General features: G+C 35.3%; 2 protein-coding genes and 1 long non-coding RNA gene across 3 annotated transcripts; 2 read left to right on the top strand and 1 right to left on the bottom strand.

Moving 5' to 3' along the window:
* Nucleotides 1–1,341: 1,341 nt before the first annotated feature.
* Nucleotides 1,342–2,149, bottom strand: LOC135145615 (uncharacterized). Its single transcript, XR_010283508.1, has 4 exons — nucleotides 2,025–2,149; nucleotides 1,913–1,962; nucleotides 1,748–1,809; nucleotides 1,342–1,520 (listed from the first exon to the last, which is right to left on the bottom strand). It is a non-coding gene; the product is annotated as an uncharacterized LOC135145615 (long non-coding RNA).
* Nucleotides 2,150–5,369: 3,220 nt separating this feature from the next.
* LOC135145608 (uncharacterized) lies at nucleotides 5,370–6,612 on the top strand. Its single transcript, XM_064077725.1, has 5 exons — nucleotides 5,370–5,879; nucleotides 5,955–6,035; nucleotides 6,126–6,228; nucleotides 6,282–6,563; nucleotides 6,605–6,612. Exons 1-5 carry the CDS (start codon nucleotides 5,370–5,372, stop codon nucleotides 6,610–6,612), a joined length of 984 nt encoding a protein of 327 aa, XP_063933795.1.
* A 27-nt stretch (nucleotides 6,613–6,639) lies between these two features.
* Nucleotides 6,640–8,984, top strand: LOC135145590 (pre-mRNA-splicing factor CWC22 homolog). The gene is made up of 11 exons (XM_064077705.1): nucleotides 6,640–6,755; nucleotides 6,830–6,896; nucleotides 6,950–7,053; nucleotides 7,115–7,220; nucleotides 7,270–7,451; nucleotides 7,502–7,630; nucleotides 7,679–7,816; nucleotides 7,871–7,994; nucleotides 8,065–8,263; nucleotides 8,322–8,600; nucleotides 8,662–8,984. Exons 1-11 carry the CDS (start codon nucleotides 6,642–6,644, stop codon nucleotides 8,915–8,917), a joined length of 1,698 nt encoding a protein of 565 aa, XP_063933775.1. The 5' UTR covers nucleotides 6,640–6,641; the 3' UTR covers nucleotides 8,918–8,984.
* The last annotated feature ends 6,908 nt before the right edge of the window (nucleotides 8,985–15,892 follow it).

The following is a 15,892-nucleotide window of genomic DNA, read 5'->3' as shown; positions in this document are numbered from 1 at the left end:
AACAATTCAGTATAAAAACGGTGATCTATTTGTAAAACTTTTTTTTAAAAATATGGACATCACTTTTTCTCTTTCTTCTAGTTGAATTAGTGTCCTTATAGAAGTTTATTTCCTATAGTTAACACAAACCTTTTAGAGAAGCAATTATTTTTTACAAAAAAATCGAAAACATCCTAAATATAGCTAAATAAAGCAAAACTATTATATTTTAACTGCTACTAAAATGAATGCAGAGCTTAAAGCAAGCAGAGAAGGACTTTAAATAAAGTTTGGTGCACTTAAATTTCTTTTTAATACTTACTAACAGCAGTTTTAGCGATAAAGATTTAAAAGTAAAGAATTATATTCATAAGCTCAGGAAATTATTAGAGGTTAACGAGAAGGCAACAGAAAAACAGGACAAAGACAACAAACGAGGAGAAACCCGTTACGCGTTTGCTACTCGAAATCTTTCTATATATACTTCAAAATTAAACAAAAAATAACAATGCAAAATTCCATGTTTAAGCAATCAAAACACATCCTTATGATTGTGTTTCAATTAGTATGTTGATTGAGTAAATTTTAAACCTTAAAAGATAATTGGTTGGTGGAGGTTAATTTGTTAAAATTTTTGTATTAGATGTTTCATATTCCGACTAAAAGTAGTGTTACTGAACGCTTATACTAAAGAAGTAGGTTAGTAATTTTAACCGGCTCTAACCTCAGAGTATATCACCCTTTAACACCAGAAAAGCAGAAAAGACGTAGAGCCAGTACCCTCAATTTTAGAAAATGATAGAGTTAAAAAAATAGCTTAAAAGGTAATAAGTTGACTTTGAAATAAAAAATTGTGTAGATGCATAACAAAATTCAAAATGTTTTATTGGCTTTTTATGAAATAAAGAAGACGAAAAATTATGGAAAACCAACTTGACACAAATTACTAGTTGACCCAGTGTACTACTGCCTTAACCATTGTTACTAAAATTGTATATATAGTAAGATGTCCCGGCCCGCAGGTGACTTTCACCACTCTAGTCAATTAAATTTACGACTTTCAAATAACGCGCGAAGCCTATAGAGGTAACTCTGGTAGTTACTGAAAAAAATTGTAGAACTTTAAAGTTTGGGTAATTAATTAATAAACAAAAGATCACTAACAATAAAATGTATTAAAGACAAAGTGAGAAAGATTGCAAAGTATAGGTATATATGCGGGTACTAATTGAAGACAATACCATATGAAAATATTATAATATTAATTTTTATAAACACATAAGTTACGTATTGAGATACAATTAAAATAAGGGCCAAAAAACCGGCAGTGACAGGGCATAAAGTTTATTAAATAAATTCGCCACTATAATGCGAAGATCCAAATATGCGCTTTTTTGCCTTCTCATATTCCTTTTCGCGTTCTTCGATACTCAAGGCTTCACTTGAAGACCCAGTTAAAAGAACTTTATTCAGTGTTTTAGAAGAAACATCTCGATTGTTTCCATGGTCGGTTGAACGCTTTAAAATGCGAATTGAAGGTGCTGTACAATAAATAAAAAAAAAAAGGTAAAGCATTTTACGTGTTTAATAAAGCAAATTTTTTTTGTTTGTGAAAAAGACAAATATAAATGTTGTAGCACATAACTTACAGTTTAACAAAAGCGTTTACTTAAAACTAAAGTACGCAGATCATACTATAGCTTCAAAGATAAATAACTTAAATAATACTGGAAAAGCACTTATAATAAACACTACTATTATGTAAAACCTGAGTTACTTGTAAATTTTGAGCAAATAAGCGAGGAGGTAAGTTTACTTTCTTCTTCATACCTGTAAGCAAATTAATTTTAGAAATTAAAAGTTTTTTTTAAGGTAAAAAGAGGTGTATGTGACAACACAGTAAGGATACGTTAAAAAAGATATATATAAATACTTTAAAAAAATAGGCGTAGGTGGATCCCTATTTGATGAATCTTCAACGGACTATTATAAACAAAAGGGTTGTTTAATTTTTTTATATACAAGATAGAAATAAAGAAAACTACACTTGAGGAAGTTTTTGGTTGACTAGCAGCATCATTCCAATCGTCCCATGCTTTAGACATAATTTAAAAGTTTTAAAAAGGGAGTCATGGAGGGTTCATCAGAGAACTAAAAAATTAAACACTAAGCAAAGTTGAAAGGGCACAAGAAATTGTTACAAGCGAGGACTAACCCAAAGAGAATGGTAAATGCTTACACAAGCTGTTTGTTTGAGTGTTGGCTGTTAGTGCGGAAACGGCGGTTAGACTTTGGGACTACCCAATAGTAACCTGTGAACTACCTCAATGTTACATTATTAAATACAAACTTCATCACTTTTGACATTAAGCCTCTTAAAAAAACTACAAAGAATTTTTAGTCTCTCACTTTCTCTTGAGGCCGGAGGTCACTGTTCAGCTAAACCTATGAGTAAGCTTTATAATCGTTTTTGCGAAGTTTGCTTTTTAGTTTATAGCTAGTTTAAACTGGCTATTTTAATCTTATATAAAGATACTGAAAGTTGTGTGTTAGGAATAAATTGCCTTTGCTAGTTTATATAAATTGTATGTTAACAATTTTATCGGTTGATTAAGTATTTGGGCGTATAAAGAGATTACAGACAAATCCTGCAGATAATTCGACTATCCTCTATGCGTCTCTCATAAAGCGAGACCACGCCAAGCACTTCTGCCACTCTTAAAGCTACTTACTCTAATTATGCAAAGACATTAGAGCAACAGCCAAAATCAACTGTGCGGCGTATATTAGTTATTCTAAGACGACTTTATCAACCATGCTCGAGATCACAAAGAGCCTAGAGTCAACTTTTCTCGTTATTAATTCCCTAGTTGCTCTATAGATTTTTAAACTGTAAACAAACTGTGTGGGATAGCCTGGTCGCAAATCGGAATGGCTACATCCTTCGTTAAAGAACGCGGAGAGTGGATGCTTAGGCCGTGGCGAGGAAAGCGGACATAATAGGCGTGCTAGATATAGCCATATTAAATAACACATACCTTTCAAGAGCTAAATGAAGAAACAGAGTTAGACCGCCTCTCCCAATGGTATTTTGAGCAGTTGTCCCCCACAACGAGTCATATGGCGGGAGTCCAAGCCTTATATCTTCCTCTATTTTTTTAGCTTTTGGGCACGGCTAGCATATAATTCCTTTGGGAGCGTGCACTTGTGGGTGCTTGTGTCTCAACCCTCCTTATAGAGTGGATATACACCAAGCGGTTTATACTCTTTTTGAGAATCGACCGTCATTGTCAGTGCCAAAAGATCACATTTTCGTTTTTGTATTTTTTTTTTTTTAAATAAGGGTGGTTAAACTGTTTGGATCATATAGGAAAAGATTTTAGAGAGTAATTGCCGGATATGTACATTATTACATAAGGATAAATTATATATAGGTAAAATGTTGATAATAATGTTTTTTCTTTATGTTTAGTGTTTATGGTGGTGTAAATTGGTTTATATTGGTTTATATTGGTATGGTCTTTTTGTGTAACTTGTTGCTAGATTAGATTATGTGTATACATTTATTTGTATATATATGTGTTTTGCATAATTTTCTTATAACGCCATATTACAGTGTGCCTGTTCTGTTTTAAATTAAGTCAAGGGTTATTCTCATTTTTTGAGTAAACTGGGTCTTCGTAAATAGGCCAAACCGTTTTCTCTTTGAGTACACATATTCTAACCTGCAGTCTTTTCTTTGTAGTTCTTGTTTCACGTGATTATAGAAAAATTTTATTAATCGGAGAGTCTGATAGTGGCGTCTTTTCGGTATAGGATCTGCACTGCTATAAAAACTCAATAATAGGTTTCCTGAAGAGTAACGCATTAAAAATGTCTTCAATCTATGTATATATTATTAAATAAAGGTTACTATTTGTACTCTTTTCACTAGAGCCAAGAGATTAGTCGGCCTCGAGAACTGGATTAAAAAGGTAACTAGTTGGCCAACATTTTCGGAACATTTAGACAAAAGCAGAGGTATCATGGCGCACACTATTGAGAAAGCCCTCATTAGACACGGCTGTTGTACAATAGGAAGGAGCTATAGAGGAGGCCTATAGTAGGTCCACTTCGTTTAAAGGACGCAAAAAACAACCATATCAGATCGCTACTTAAGAGAGGCGAACGTTGAGGGCAAGATATATGAACTCTTCTTTTCCAAGCGATAAAAACTTTACAACAAAATCAAGATTCCAGTTAAGGAGGGATTGAAAGCTTGATTTGAAAAGAGATGCCGGAATAAATTAGTCTTCTGGGCTAATGAGTAATTTCTTAAAGCGCGTCCGTTCCCTTGTTTATAAGGCAATGGACCATCAGAGAGGTTGTGGCTCCGCACCCTCAATTAAAAGAGGGAAAGTAGATCAAGCAGTAATCAATTCAGTACTATAAATAAATAGCGGAACTGGATACGGGCTTCGACAGATAATCTAAAATATTAGCTGAAGTAAGCAGTCTGTGCTCGATTTTACCGAACATCTGCACAAATCATCAGTGTTACCAAAAAAGATTTGAGGGGTTTCTACAGGTTTTTTGGTTTTTGTACTTTTGTTTTAGACTTTCCTTATTAAATTGTACAATTAATTCCTGTGCTGATACAACCTGTGCTTCATTCATTTTTATATCCATGTATAGCTTAAAAAAACTTTGTTTTCAATTCATTTTGATTTTTTTGGATTCTTATTTGATGTTGACGTTTATATAATATGCATATGCACATATTATTTTTTATAAACCCCTTATTATATGTCCTTTTAAAAAATAGTAAAAGTAAATTGAAAATAATTGTTTAAAAAAATATAAATCGGTGTACCTTAGAGGTCTATTATCATATGGTGAGCCTACTTGGGAATTATGTAGTAACACTATAAATTATACATGTTATATTAACATCAGTTAAAACCATATACACCATGTAATAATGACTAATGTTAGGAGCTCTTCATAAGTCCGACGAGTACTAGATGGACGCAAAAAAAAGTAAATAGGTAAAGCAATAGCAATATGTATCAACTATGTAAAGTGTTATTTACTGGGGACTCACCGACAATTAAGCAACTTATTGGAGTGTGACTAAGTCATCACATAATTTTTAAAATATTCTAAGATATCTAATTTTCTTGCTTTAAAGTTAATTCTACCCAGTTCACATCCGCATGTAGTACCTACCTTATTTTTCCCGCCGCTCCACTTTTCGGTATCTTAATAATACTAATATTTTTTTTTAAACGGAGGCGCAGACGAAGTAGCTTCAAAGGATCCCAGCGGATTTATATTGTCTTATCACTAGCCACGTGAAGAGGATATTTAGTGGTATGGCCTGTTAGCTGAGTTGCTTGAGCAGTAAAAGCATGAGCAATAGCAGAGGCTCAAACGCAAAGTTTAATTTGGAAAGGATTGTAGAAAAGGTTTCAAATAATATTAAAAATGAAGAATCTGAGAACTTTTATTATAAAGAAGTTAGTAATCAGGAAGAAACTCCTTTAATCCAAAATCAAGTTAGTATAAAAGTTGGAGATGAAGGCTTTAAACCCCAATTGTCTCCCCCACAGTATCTGTCAGATCAAGATGGGATAAACGCTTGCCTTTCCGAATGTGGAGATAACGTAATAGCGAGTGATGAGAATAATAATAAAATTGCAGATACAAAAAAGTTTAAGAAAAAAATGAGTTCTAATGCGGGCATTATAGAAAATACTTCATGTGGCGAAAAGCGAAGTCAAGATTCTCATCACGCCACTGATGATAATATAGGCCGAAGTAGAACTTCGAGGCGTCCAAAAAGTAGAAGTAGCAGCAGGAGAAGGAAGAGCTCTTCATTAAGCACACAATCTTCAAAAGGCAGTAAACAAAAACTTGAGGTTTTTCATATTGTTTATTACTGCCTTATTTTTAAGTATTTTGTTTTCATAATTTCTTATTTATATATATTTAAGAGGAAGGGACTTGAAACAAACCTCGAAGAGCAGAGAATCAAAAGTATTATTAGTCAAAAGGGAGAGAGAAAAGAACGCCCCGTAATTTTTTATTATTGGCTTAATAACATTAAATTGTTTGCTTATAATTTTTTATAACGTAATTAAACTTCTAACCTTTTGGTTTTGTAGACACAAGAACAACTAAGCCTTGGTAGTCGAGCTGGTGGTGTTTACATACCTCCTGCAAGACTGCGCGCTATGCAGGCGGAGATCAAGGATAAGTCGAGTAAAGGTACTCATATGCTACGCATTATTATTAAATAATTATTGACTTAACTTATTAAGAATATCAACGCCTGACTTGGGATGCCTTAAAGAAAAGTCTTAATGGCTTAATTAACAAAATTAATGTTTCAAACATTAAATTAATTATTCCCGAGCTCTTTGGGGAAAATCTTATACGCGGAAGGGGTCTTTTTGCCCGCTCCACTATTATTGCACAGCGCCAGTCGCCCATGTTTACACCTGTCTATGCTGCCACTGTCGCCATTGTCAACACGAAGTTACCAGAAGTCGGCGGTTTGATTATCTCGCGGTTGATTTGCAATTTTCGAAACGCGTTTCGGCGTAATGATAAGGCATTACTTTTTGTTATTTTACATCTGCAGTTCTTTAAGTCTGACTTTCTTTGTGAAGCAAGTTTGCATGTGTAGCATCCAGTTTTTGGCGCACCTGATCAACCAGAGAGTGGCGCACCAGCACGTGGGTGTCGAGTTGTTATTTCTTCTGTTGCAAAATCCCACTGACCACAGCGTCGAGGTTTTTAGAGACTTGCTGGCGCCGCAATGGTTGTCAGTAGCATTAACGTGTCATTTGTGCTTATTTACCGGAAGGTGGCCATTGCTTTTCTAAAGGAAGTCGGCGCCTTTTTAACTGAGGAGTCCTCGAAAATAATGAATGGTACGTTCTTCCTTTCCATGACCTTGAGAAGTTGGTCAGTTCGGTTTTCTTAGAAATCTTTGAGAGACTTCGAGCCATCTTGCACGAAGGCGAGATTGATAAGCGCGTTCAGTACATGATTGAAACGATGTTCGCTATTAGAAAAGACAAATATAAGGTGCGCTATTTTGTTTTTTGGTTAGAGATATTATAATTATGATACTTTATGAGGGGCGTAGGACCATCCGACCATCCCTGACGGGCTGGACCTTGTTGAAGAAGAGGATCAGATAACTCATTTGTTGTCGCTCAACGATGAGGACATCGATCCACAAGATATTTTAGGTCTCTCTTGTTGCCGGTAAAATGAATTTTAAACTTATTCTATTGGCAGATGTATTTAGTTACGACCCTTCTTACCTTGAAAACGAGGAACAGTACCGCAAAATCAAAGCCGCTATACTGGGCGATGAGGGCACTACTGACGCAGAAGGGACATCGGAGGGCGAAACTACGAGTGGAGAGGAGTCTCCGTCCTCGGTAACCGAGGAAGACCAAGACAAGAATAAGGAGCAGGTCTGTCCATAGCCCCCCACCCAGTCGCCCGTTTCAAATTGTATCGGCAGATTCTGGACATGACGCAGAGCGATCTTGTTCACCTTCGTAGAACCATATACCTCACGATCATGTCCTCGAAGGACTTTGAAGAAGTTATACACAAGCTTTTAAAAAATACCATCCAACCGGGCATGGAGGTCCTTTTCCTCTTCGCCTTTTTCGCTGGTGCCTTATCTGTTGTGTAGGAGGAACTTGGCAACATGATCATCGAGTGTTGCAGCATGGAGCGCTCCTACCTTAAGTTTTATGGCGCTATGGCCCAGCGCCTGTGCGAGCTCAGTCAGGTTTACCAGAAGACCTTCGAGAAGGCCTTTGAGTATCAGGTTACTGCTCTTTACTGCGCGCTCCTTAATAGCGCTGTACCCATTCTCTATTAGTACCTGATGATCCACCACTTGGAGAACAACAAGCTGCGCAACGTCACGAAGCTCTGTGCTCACCTTCTCCATTCCGATGCTATACCATGGACGGTTCTTGAGTGTATTCACCTGAATGAGGAAGGTTAGCTTAGTTTTTAAGATAATCCGGTAGCCCCCTTGGACTTCTTGGTTTGGAACTTTGCTCATACTAGAAACCACACCGAGCAGTCGCATCTTCATAAAGATCCTGTTTCAGGAACTAGCCGAGCACATGGGCCTCGTCTGCCTGAATGACCGCCTGAACGATCCTTTTTTAAAGCCGTACTTTGCCGAAATATTTCCCCAAGACCATCCACGCAAGACCAAGTTTGCCAATCTTTTTTTCTCATCCATTGGCCTTGGCTGGTTGACGTACTCTATCTCTTTTCCTTACTCACTCCTTCTGCATTATTTATTTAATTACCAACAGAGAGGGGCTGCGTGAATTCCTGAAGGCGGCTCCTTTGAAGATAATGGAACAGAGGCAGTCTAGCCTCTCTGACTCGACAAGCAGTTCTTCTTCTTCGGGCTCTTCCAGCTCTTCTGACTCAAGCTCGGGTGCCGACTCGGATTCGGATTCGGATTCCACAGCTTCCACTTCGTCTTCCGCTTCCACTGCGAGCTCGAGCTCCACCAGTTCCGATGCACAGGAAGTCTCATCTTCGCCCGACTCAGATACCAAGACCCAGCGAAGCCGCGGCTGCAGAGGGTAACACGAACTATTCACGGTTGCCATCCTTTTTTTAAATCGGTTTTGTGTTTATTTTTAGCTCGACCACGGGGCGCCCAAGGAAATATAGTCCTCTTTATTCTAAAGACACTAAAAACAAATATCGAAGCCCCGAGCGCCCGAAACGTAGTGAGAGAATCATAAATGCGACCTTAACTAGCAGGGAAAGACCTAAGGAGTCATCTCTAAGTAAATATAGGATTAATCGTAAAAATTCAAATGATAACAGTAGATTCGAAAAGTTTTCGAAACCTACAAGTGAGAGATATCGCCGATCTACTCGGAAAGACACTTAACGATCATATACCCTCCGCCCCATAATCAAAATAACTATGATAACAAGTTGCTTTGGCCTTCCTCTTGTTGTTTAGATGGCCTATTAATAACGTTTGTTTATTAAAATGGATAATATATATGTTTTACTTTCTTACAAGGAAGATGGGAGCTCCTAATAGGTATATAGAATTTTGAAGAGGTTTTTACTAGTTCAGCTACTCGAGTTAATATAAAATAAGTTTGAAAAAACGGTCCTTTTTTGTTATAGTAATAAACCAACTTGACAGTTAGAGGTACAGATAACCCCGATGAATTCTGATTTTTCAAATAAATTATATAGCTTTTCCGTAACATGCTTTTATAACAAGTAGAGTTAATGAAATAATTTTTCAAAGCTACGACTTAATATAAACAGTCTACTATTAATAATATTTAACTTTAATAAATTAAGCATGTCGTAACACCAAGTTTTAACTTAAGTGCAGAAGAAGGCTATACATGGTTTTGGTTCTCCTCTATAGTTAAGAAACGATTGAAATTAAAATTAAGCTTGACATACATAACACAAAATGGGTGGGACATAACGTAGTTATGTATCAAAGAAAAGACTTGGTTAGAGTTTTCGAAAGAAGATAACCAGGTATTTTCGAGGATTAATGTTCCTGTTTTTAATTAAAAGTATAAAGACTTTTGATAATAGACGAGCTACCCTTAATCTATGTCGATCGTTAAAAGACATTGATCCAAAGAAAAAGAAATTAGTTAAAATTATAAGTCAATGCCTTCGGCAAAATTAGTGATAGCTTGAATGGTTGCTTCTCCGCTTTACTATGAGGAGGTAGAGTTCACTCCTATAAATCACGTTTTCATACCCCATGGTACATAACACATGACCTATACCTTATATGCCTTTCCACTCACCATGAGCTTAAATACCACGTGACTTAGTCATCGTCTTGGCATATATTGTTTTTTTGTCCAAGTATCATTTGCATTATTAAGATATCAAATTCTAGCACGTCCCCTTATATAATTATTTCCGTTTTTCTATCTCATAAATTCTATTATTACTTTTGAGTACGTCCAAGTTTAGTAATCATTAATTATTTTAGGAGTGGCGGACTTCTTAAACTGTCGGATTTTAATATTGTAAAAATTTATATGAAACAAAGAATGAATTATAGATATATAATAAAGAAAATAGTAATATCGCTTATTAATTTCCATTAACTTTTGTGATAGTTTGGTTTATTTGGTTTTTTAAAAAACAATATTTGAATTATTTATCTTTAATTAGTTTTCTTAATAATTTGAATCAGTTAAAATGCGCAAGAAGAATTAATATTATAAAGGTGGGGGCTTACTTTCATTGTAAGAATCCCGTCTATTTAACCCTATGGTAGTCGCAGTAGGTCTCTCAGACCCCTTGAGTTTTATATTTTTTACTTTTATATTAGATAAAAAATATCGTAAAATTTTGAAAACTTGTTTATTGAGATATTAGAATACATGTCACACTAAACTTTTACTTCTATCTAATCTAAAAATTTAGGAAAAAAATAACTTCCGAACCTGTTGAGACCCCATGCGACTACTGTAAGGTTAAACTGGTAAAAACGGACTTGAGGGACTAATCAATATTGGTAGGGTCACAACTAATCAACTTTGTTTTAGTTAATTTTAAAAATTACCTTTTATAGTAAACTTCTTTTAGACCTCCCACTTTGAGGGAGGGGAATTAATTGTTAAAAAAAATCTACGGGACAGTGTGTTTAAACGCTCCTCCTTTCTTTATAAGTCATGAAGTAAACATAAAGTCTATTTCCGCCTTTTTGCTAATATTAAAAATTTTTACTTTGCTCACTTACACATTTTCAAAAACAACTGGCCGTTTTGGGTGTAGCCCTACATACCTTTACTTTTACTACAGAGCTGCTATAAATATTATATTTATTTACATATATTATACTGTATTACTTTGCTTATATGCTTTATATTGACATTTCCGCTTTAATTGCACTTGCAACATTGTCCAACTTTTAAGACCACAAACCAGTTTTAACCACGCTTGAGGGCACCTCAATATTTACTAAAAATGGAGAAAGAAATAAAGTACTGGTCTAGCTAAAGAGTAGCTGGAAAACTTTAAAAAATCCGAGGTAGAATCCCTTTTTACTATATTAAACTATAACGTATTGGAATGACCGAGATAATATTAAAGGTGGAGCGCTCTATTTATTAGTATCCGCACTTTTCGAATAACACAACAGAACAACAGGATACAAAAACCTTATTTTTTAATTTCTCGTATTAACGTAAAAACTGAAACTCACAATTTCCTAATAGAGGCGTATGCAGAAAAGGTGAATATTTACTAAATCCGCTCTAATGACAAAACATATTTATAAACCAAGAGAACCAGAGTTAGCAGAGATTTGCTTACTTTTTTCGACTAAACATGCTAAGACAAATTGAAATATATAAAACTTCCTAAAATTCTTATTGAAATTTACAAAGACTTCGCAAAACAAAAATAAGCCATTTATAAACTCATATAATTCACTACGAATTCACGCAAATATTCCTTGTTAGAAGAGGTTAATCTAGTAGCAGATTACCAGAGCGCCCACTTTTTTCCCTCTTCTTTTAAGTTAATCACCATAACTTTTACGTTCTATTTCGCTAACCATTAGCACACTGAAATAAATTGTTAGTGTGACAATTAAACTATTACCTAAAAATATATTGTCTAAATAATATATTAACTTAGTTATGAAATATCTCCCACTAACTGAATACTAATAAGAAACGAATACATAAGTTTTTGCAAATTAACGAAAATAAACCTCTAACATGGAAATAAATTTTACGTTAATAAATAATACTCATAAATATAAACAACGCTGCTTTTAAACAACAACAAATGAACATAATCTTTACTTAACACAGTAAACAGTAAACGAAAAAATCTTTAGTAAAGCTTATAAATACAGCCAAACTGACTAATTACTTAATGTATGCCTTTTTCCTGCTTCTCGTTGTTTCCTCTCGTGCTTCCTTTTGTTTTACTTTTCTTACAACACCCCACATTGTTAAGTTTAGGAAGAAGGCGTTTCTTTAAAAAATTGAACGCTAGATACTTTTCTAGTTATCATGACTTTCCAATTCCACTAGCCAAAAATTATTATCGCCCTATAATCTGCTAACTTACCTCGGAAATGGCCGCAGAAGCAATTACCTTGAAAGGCTTGCGGAACTTGGAAGTAAAAATGTACATAATTTCTAATGTACAGTTCTGTTAAAAAAGCCATGCTGCCACTTAATAGACCGTACTCTGAGATATTTAGAGAGGCTTTAATATGTGTGGCACAAAGATTTAATTTTAAAATGGTAGGCTATAATATTTTTTCGTATCTGGGACAATTAATCGCGGGATAGAAAGTGTTCCATCTCCGATGAAATTAGGAAGTCAACGCCGTGTGGCTCCGCAGGGATAAGTTCGTCCCAAACATACAGTGGTAGAGCCATGGGGCTAAAAGATCTGCTTGCTTATCTCTAAGAAAAAAATTCCTTTTATAGGTAGCCCCAGTATACAAGGCGCAATCATCGAGAATTTAAAAAAAAAAATCAGTGGTATAAAAGTCGTCCAGAAAGGTCTAAAGATCACAAGAAAAAACTTAGCGGGATCAACCCACTTAAACCCAAATTGATAATTAAGCCTCTAAGGCATAGGTAAGCGCCGCCTCAACGTTATAACAGTACATACATATTACTGAATTTAAAAACCCAGTTGCATTATCGGCCTACTTCCCTCGAGTCGTTCTTGCTTAATGATTTGTTAAGATAATAATAATAGCTCGATTATAAATACTAATTTTACGAATACTACCTTAATTTAAAAATGTTAGTATTTACACTGATGCTATGCATTTTAAGGCTAATCAAGCTTTGCTAGAGCATACAAATGTAAAAATAATGAGTAAACCCTTCTAAATGTATCTTCTAAAAAAAAAACAGTTTTTAGACAATATATGCATTATAGCATTAAAAATACTTTGGACACTTGCATGTGGTCTTGCCTATTGTAGGAAGCTTAGACTACTGACCCCGATTTATTATGACCCTATGCCTTAATTTTACCCTTATAACTCGCCACATATTACATCTATTTTGGTGCATACGACCGTGGAGCAAAGGCTAACAACTTGAGAGCCTTAGAACAGTGGTTTATCGCCGGGCAAACACAGTAGTCCAAATGTCAATGAATAGTGTTACTGGGTATTAGCCCTCTATGATAATTTACAACACCGGTTATAAGCACTATCTGGCATTTATTATAATTGAGCTCTTTAAAAACACTGCATAAGAGGTAGTCGATCTCAAGCAACCGCCTCGATGCCCGTGAATGTGCTCGCGCCTACCGAATTGGTCTTATATACTTATTTTTATCTTATATTTTTAGTCTCGCATTTTATCTTTGAAAGCATGCGCAGTTATCCTTCATTGTGCTGTTATCACAACGATGTACGTGTCAACGATTCTTTAAAGAAATTTAGGGGGCAACTATGTAGGTTGGGTTATAAGTAGTAGCATTATGCAGCTTGGTTGTTTGTGATTGCATTTAACTGTGGCCTAGATGTTGAAACTTTCGCCCAAGAATTTTACACTCTTTAGCAAAGTAAGGCCTGCTGTCTGATCCCAGGTTGTCATCGCTCAACCCCATATTAACAGTGCAACCCTCAACCTGTTATTTCTGGTCAACTCGTGGTTAGAAATATCTAATGTGGTTAAGGAGGTGGGATAGCCGAGTGATCTCGGCTCATCCTTACTCAGGTTATATCACCCTCTACTGTTAATAGACTACTAGGATCTCGGGCTAATGCAGCTCAAATAGATCTATTTAAAACTAAAACTTTAAAACGTGATTAAGTACCTTCCTGAGTAAGCTCTAAGTTTCAGTTGCTTCGTTACTCTGGAAAGTAGAAGCGATTCGCCGAATATCGAAAGAATACTTTTAAAATTAGCGAAAACTACATGAGGGCTTGAGCTCTGAGGCAGGCGCTACCTTCCCTGCGTTGCTCAAAGATGCCTTTTCGCTTAGCACTTATTTGGGTTATCCCGCTAGATGACTAAAATGTAATATACCTGTAATAACGGTTTCCTCCCTTGATGCTACGGTGCAAAGGGGGGTAAAAAGATTAAATTTTACCTTCCATATTTTTTATTTGGTGGGTAAGCATACTAGTAGCCCTGGAATAAAGCAATAGTGCTATTGTTATCACTTATTTTTTAGTGTTCAAGCGAATTTACTTGTTGCGCATGCTCACAGGTTTAACAATGTATCTATATTACTGTTATAAATCGGAATAAACATGTTTCTGCAGTTCGTTATTATCTCTGATGAACTTGTCTCTTTTCGATATAAAAAAGGTTGACAACTAATTATTGGGGCAAGCTTGTATAAAAAGCGGATTGCTTTGCACTCAATGACAACAACCGTTACTTAAATAGTTTTTAAATTCTGTCGTTGATTACCATCTATCTGATTTAGTTAAAAATATAGTCCGAGGTACAACAAAAAGCAAGGATGTGCGTAAAATAATTATCAGAGTATTGCCAAGGCAATACCGTCCGTTAAGTTGCTGCATATTTAAGTATTGTAAATTAAACTGATTCTATCGAGGAAACGGATATGTTGTTAAAGGTAAAAGTCCAGGCCGCCCTAGGTTAGTTTCATCAAGAGCCAACGTTCTCTAGGAAATTGTGTAAAAGTGTGCGGCGACTTATTTTACGAGACATTACAGACAGTGGAACTATGTGTTAGAATTAAAACTATCTCGTAAATGTTGTAGACAATAGATAAACCTGAATTAAAATTTTTTAAGATAATGCGTATATATTGTGTACATATTCAATGCGAGAGTATTTTTTTATTACACGAAGGTCAAAAAAAAACATTTTTCACTAAAAAACAAAAGAAAAACAGATATAAGTGGGCTAAATTTAAGCTATCATGGACTGAAGATGATGGGGCAAAAATATCTTTCAGTAGCCAATCAAAATTCGGTGTTTGCGTGGGAGTTTCCGGAAACGAGTTCTCGAGTCAATAAATGAAATTTTCTTGCAGACTGTATTGAACGCACCGTAAAATTCCCAAAAGGGAAGAAGATTCAAGGCTAAAGCACCAACTTTGAGTTTATCGAGGCTTTATAAACGCAGAGAAATATCAGAAAATACTTTTAAATATTTTTCTTCCGAACCTCAATAAGCTGTATGCAGAGAAAAACTTTTTTTTTAACAAGCCGGAGCCTCTTGACGTACGCCCACACAAAAATGGCATTCTGAGAAAAGGGGCCACAGTTTTGTTGAGGCCTTCTTGTAGCCCAGACCTTAATATTAGTGAAGAACTCTGGCTTGAAATGGAACAGCAATTACGAAAAAATCTTAAGAGACCAACTTTATATTTGAAGTCAAAACTGGCAGCAGCAACCATGCCTGCCAAAATAGCAACGGTTGTTAGGGCGATAGGAGAGATGCCGGCCAAATTTGCGTACCCTTATAAAGGATTAATCGCACCCATTTGTGGGGCGTTCTTGTCTGGAGTTGCGGTTAATTTCGACATTGGCACCATATGAAACTGCGCATAAACTCTTTTGTTCCAAGAAATATGACTGTCAACGATTTTCATGTTATTTAAAATTATTTGATTACTTTGTAGGTCTAATTAAAAACATTTGTCACCTATAATGCATAGTTCAGTAATATAATCTTCCTATTCTCGTTAAATATTCTTTATAAATCTTGTTGCTTCTAATTAATAGCACACGAAAAATAAAATTGATTGTTTCAGCAATTATTTATTAGGGATCGTATGTAAACGGCTCGATTACAGAAGTAACTCCCGTTCCTTTTTTTCTTTTAGTTGTCAGTTTTATTATAGTGTACGTCATAACTTCCGCACTTTTTAAATATTTTTTATACCTTATATATATTAT

The sequence above is a fragment of the Zophobas morio genome, unplaced genomic scaffold (assembly GCF_036711695.1).
Source record: "Zophobas morio isolate AGI-343-1 ecotype UQ-CSIRO unplaced genomic scaffold, CSIRO_AGI_Zmor_V1 ptg000164l, whole genome shotgun sequence".
In the NCBI taxonomy this organism is placed as follows: Eukaryota; Metazoa; Arthropoda; class Insecta; order Coleoptera; family Tenebrionidae; genus Zophobas; species Zophobas morio.
Note: the sequence above shows the minus strand (reverse complement) of the source record. Positions and strands in the feature narration are given on the sequence as shown.

What these genes read in the sequence shown, in the direction of transcription:
- LOC135145608 (XM_064077725.1), top strand. Translation starts at nt 5,370, where the DNA reads ATGAGCAATAGCAGAGGCTCAAACGCAAAGTTTAATTTGGAAAGGATT. An exon ending in GCAGTAAACAAAAACTTGAG is followed by an intron (nt 5,880 to 5,954) that starts GTTTTTCATATT and finishes TATATATTTAAG; the next exon opens with AGGAAGGGACTTGAAACAAA. An exon ending in GAGAGAGAAAAGAACGCCCC is followed by an intron (nt 6,036 to 6,125) that starts GTAATTTTTTAT and finishes TTGGTTTTGTAG; the next exon opens with ACACAAGAACAACTAAGCCT.
- LOC135145590 (XM_064077705.1), top strand. Translation starts at nt 6,642, where the DNA reads ATGTGTAGCATCCAGTTTTTGGCGCACCTGATCAACCAGAGAGTGGCG. An exon ending in TTAGAAAAGACAAATATAAG is followed by an intron (nt 7,054 to 7,114) that starts GTGCGCTATTTT and finishes TGAGGGGCGTAG; the next exon opens with GACCATCCGACCATCCCTGA. An exon ending in AAGACAAGAATAAGGAGCAG is followed by an intron (nt 7,452 to 7,501) that starts GTCTGTCCATAG and finishes TTGTATCGGCAG; the next exon opens with ATTCTGGACATGACGCAGAG.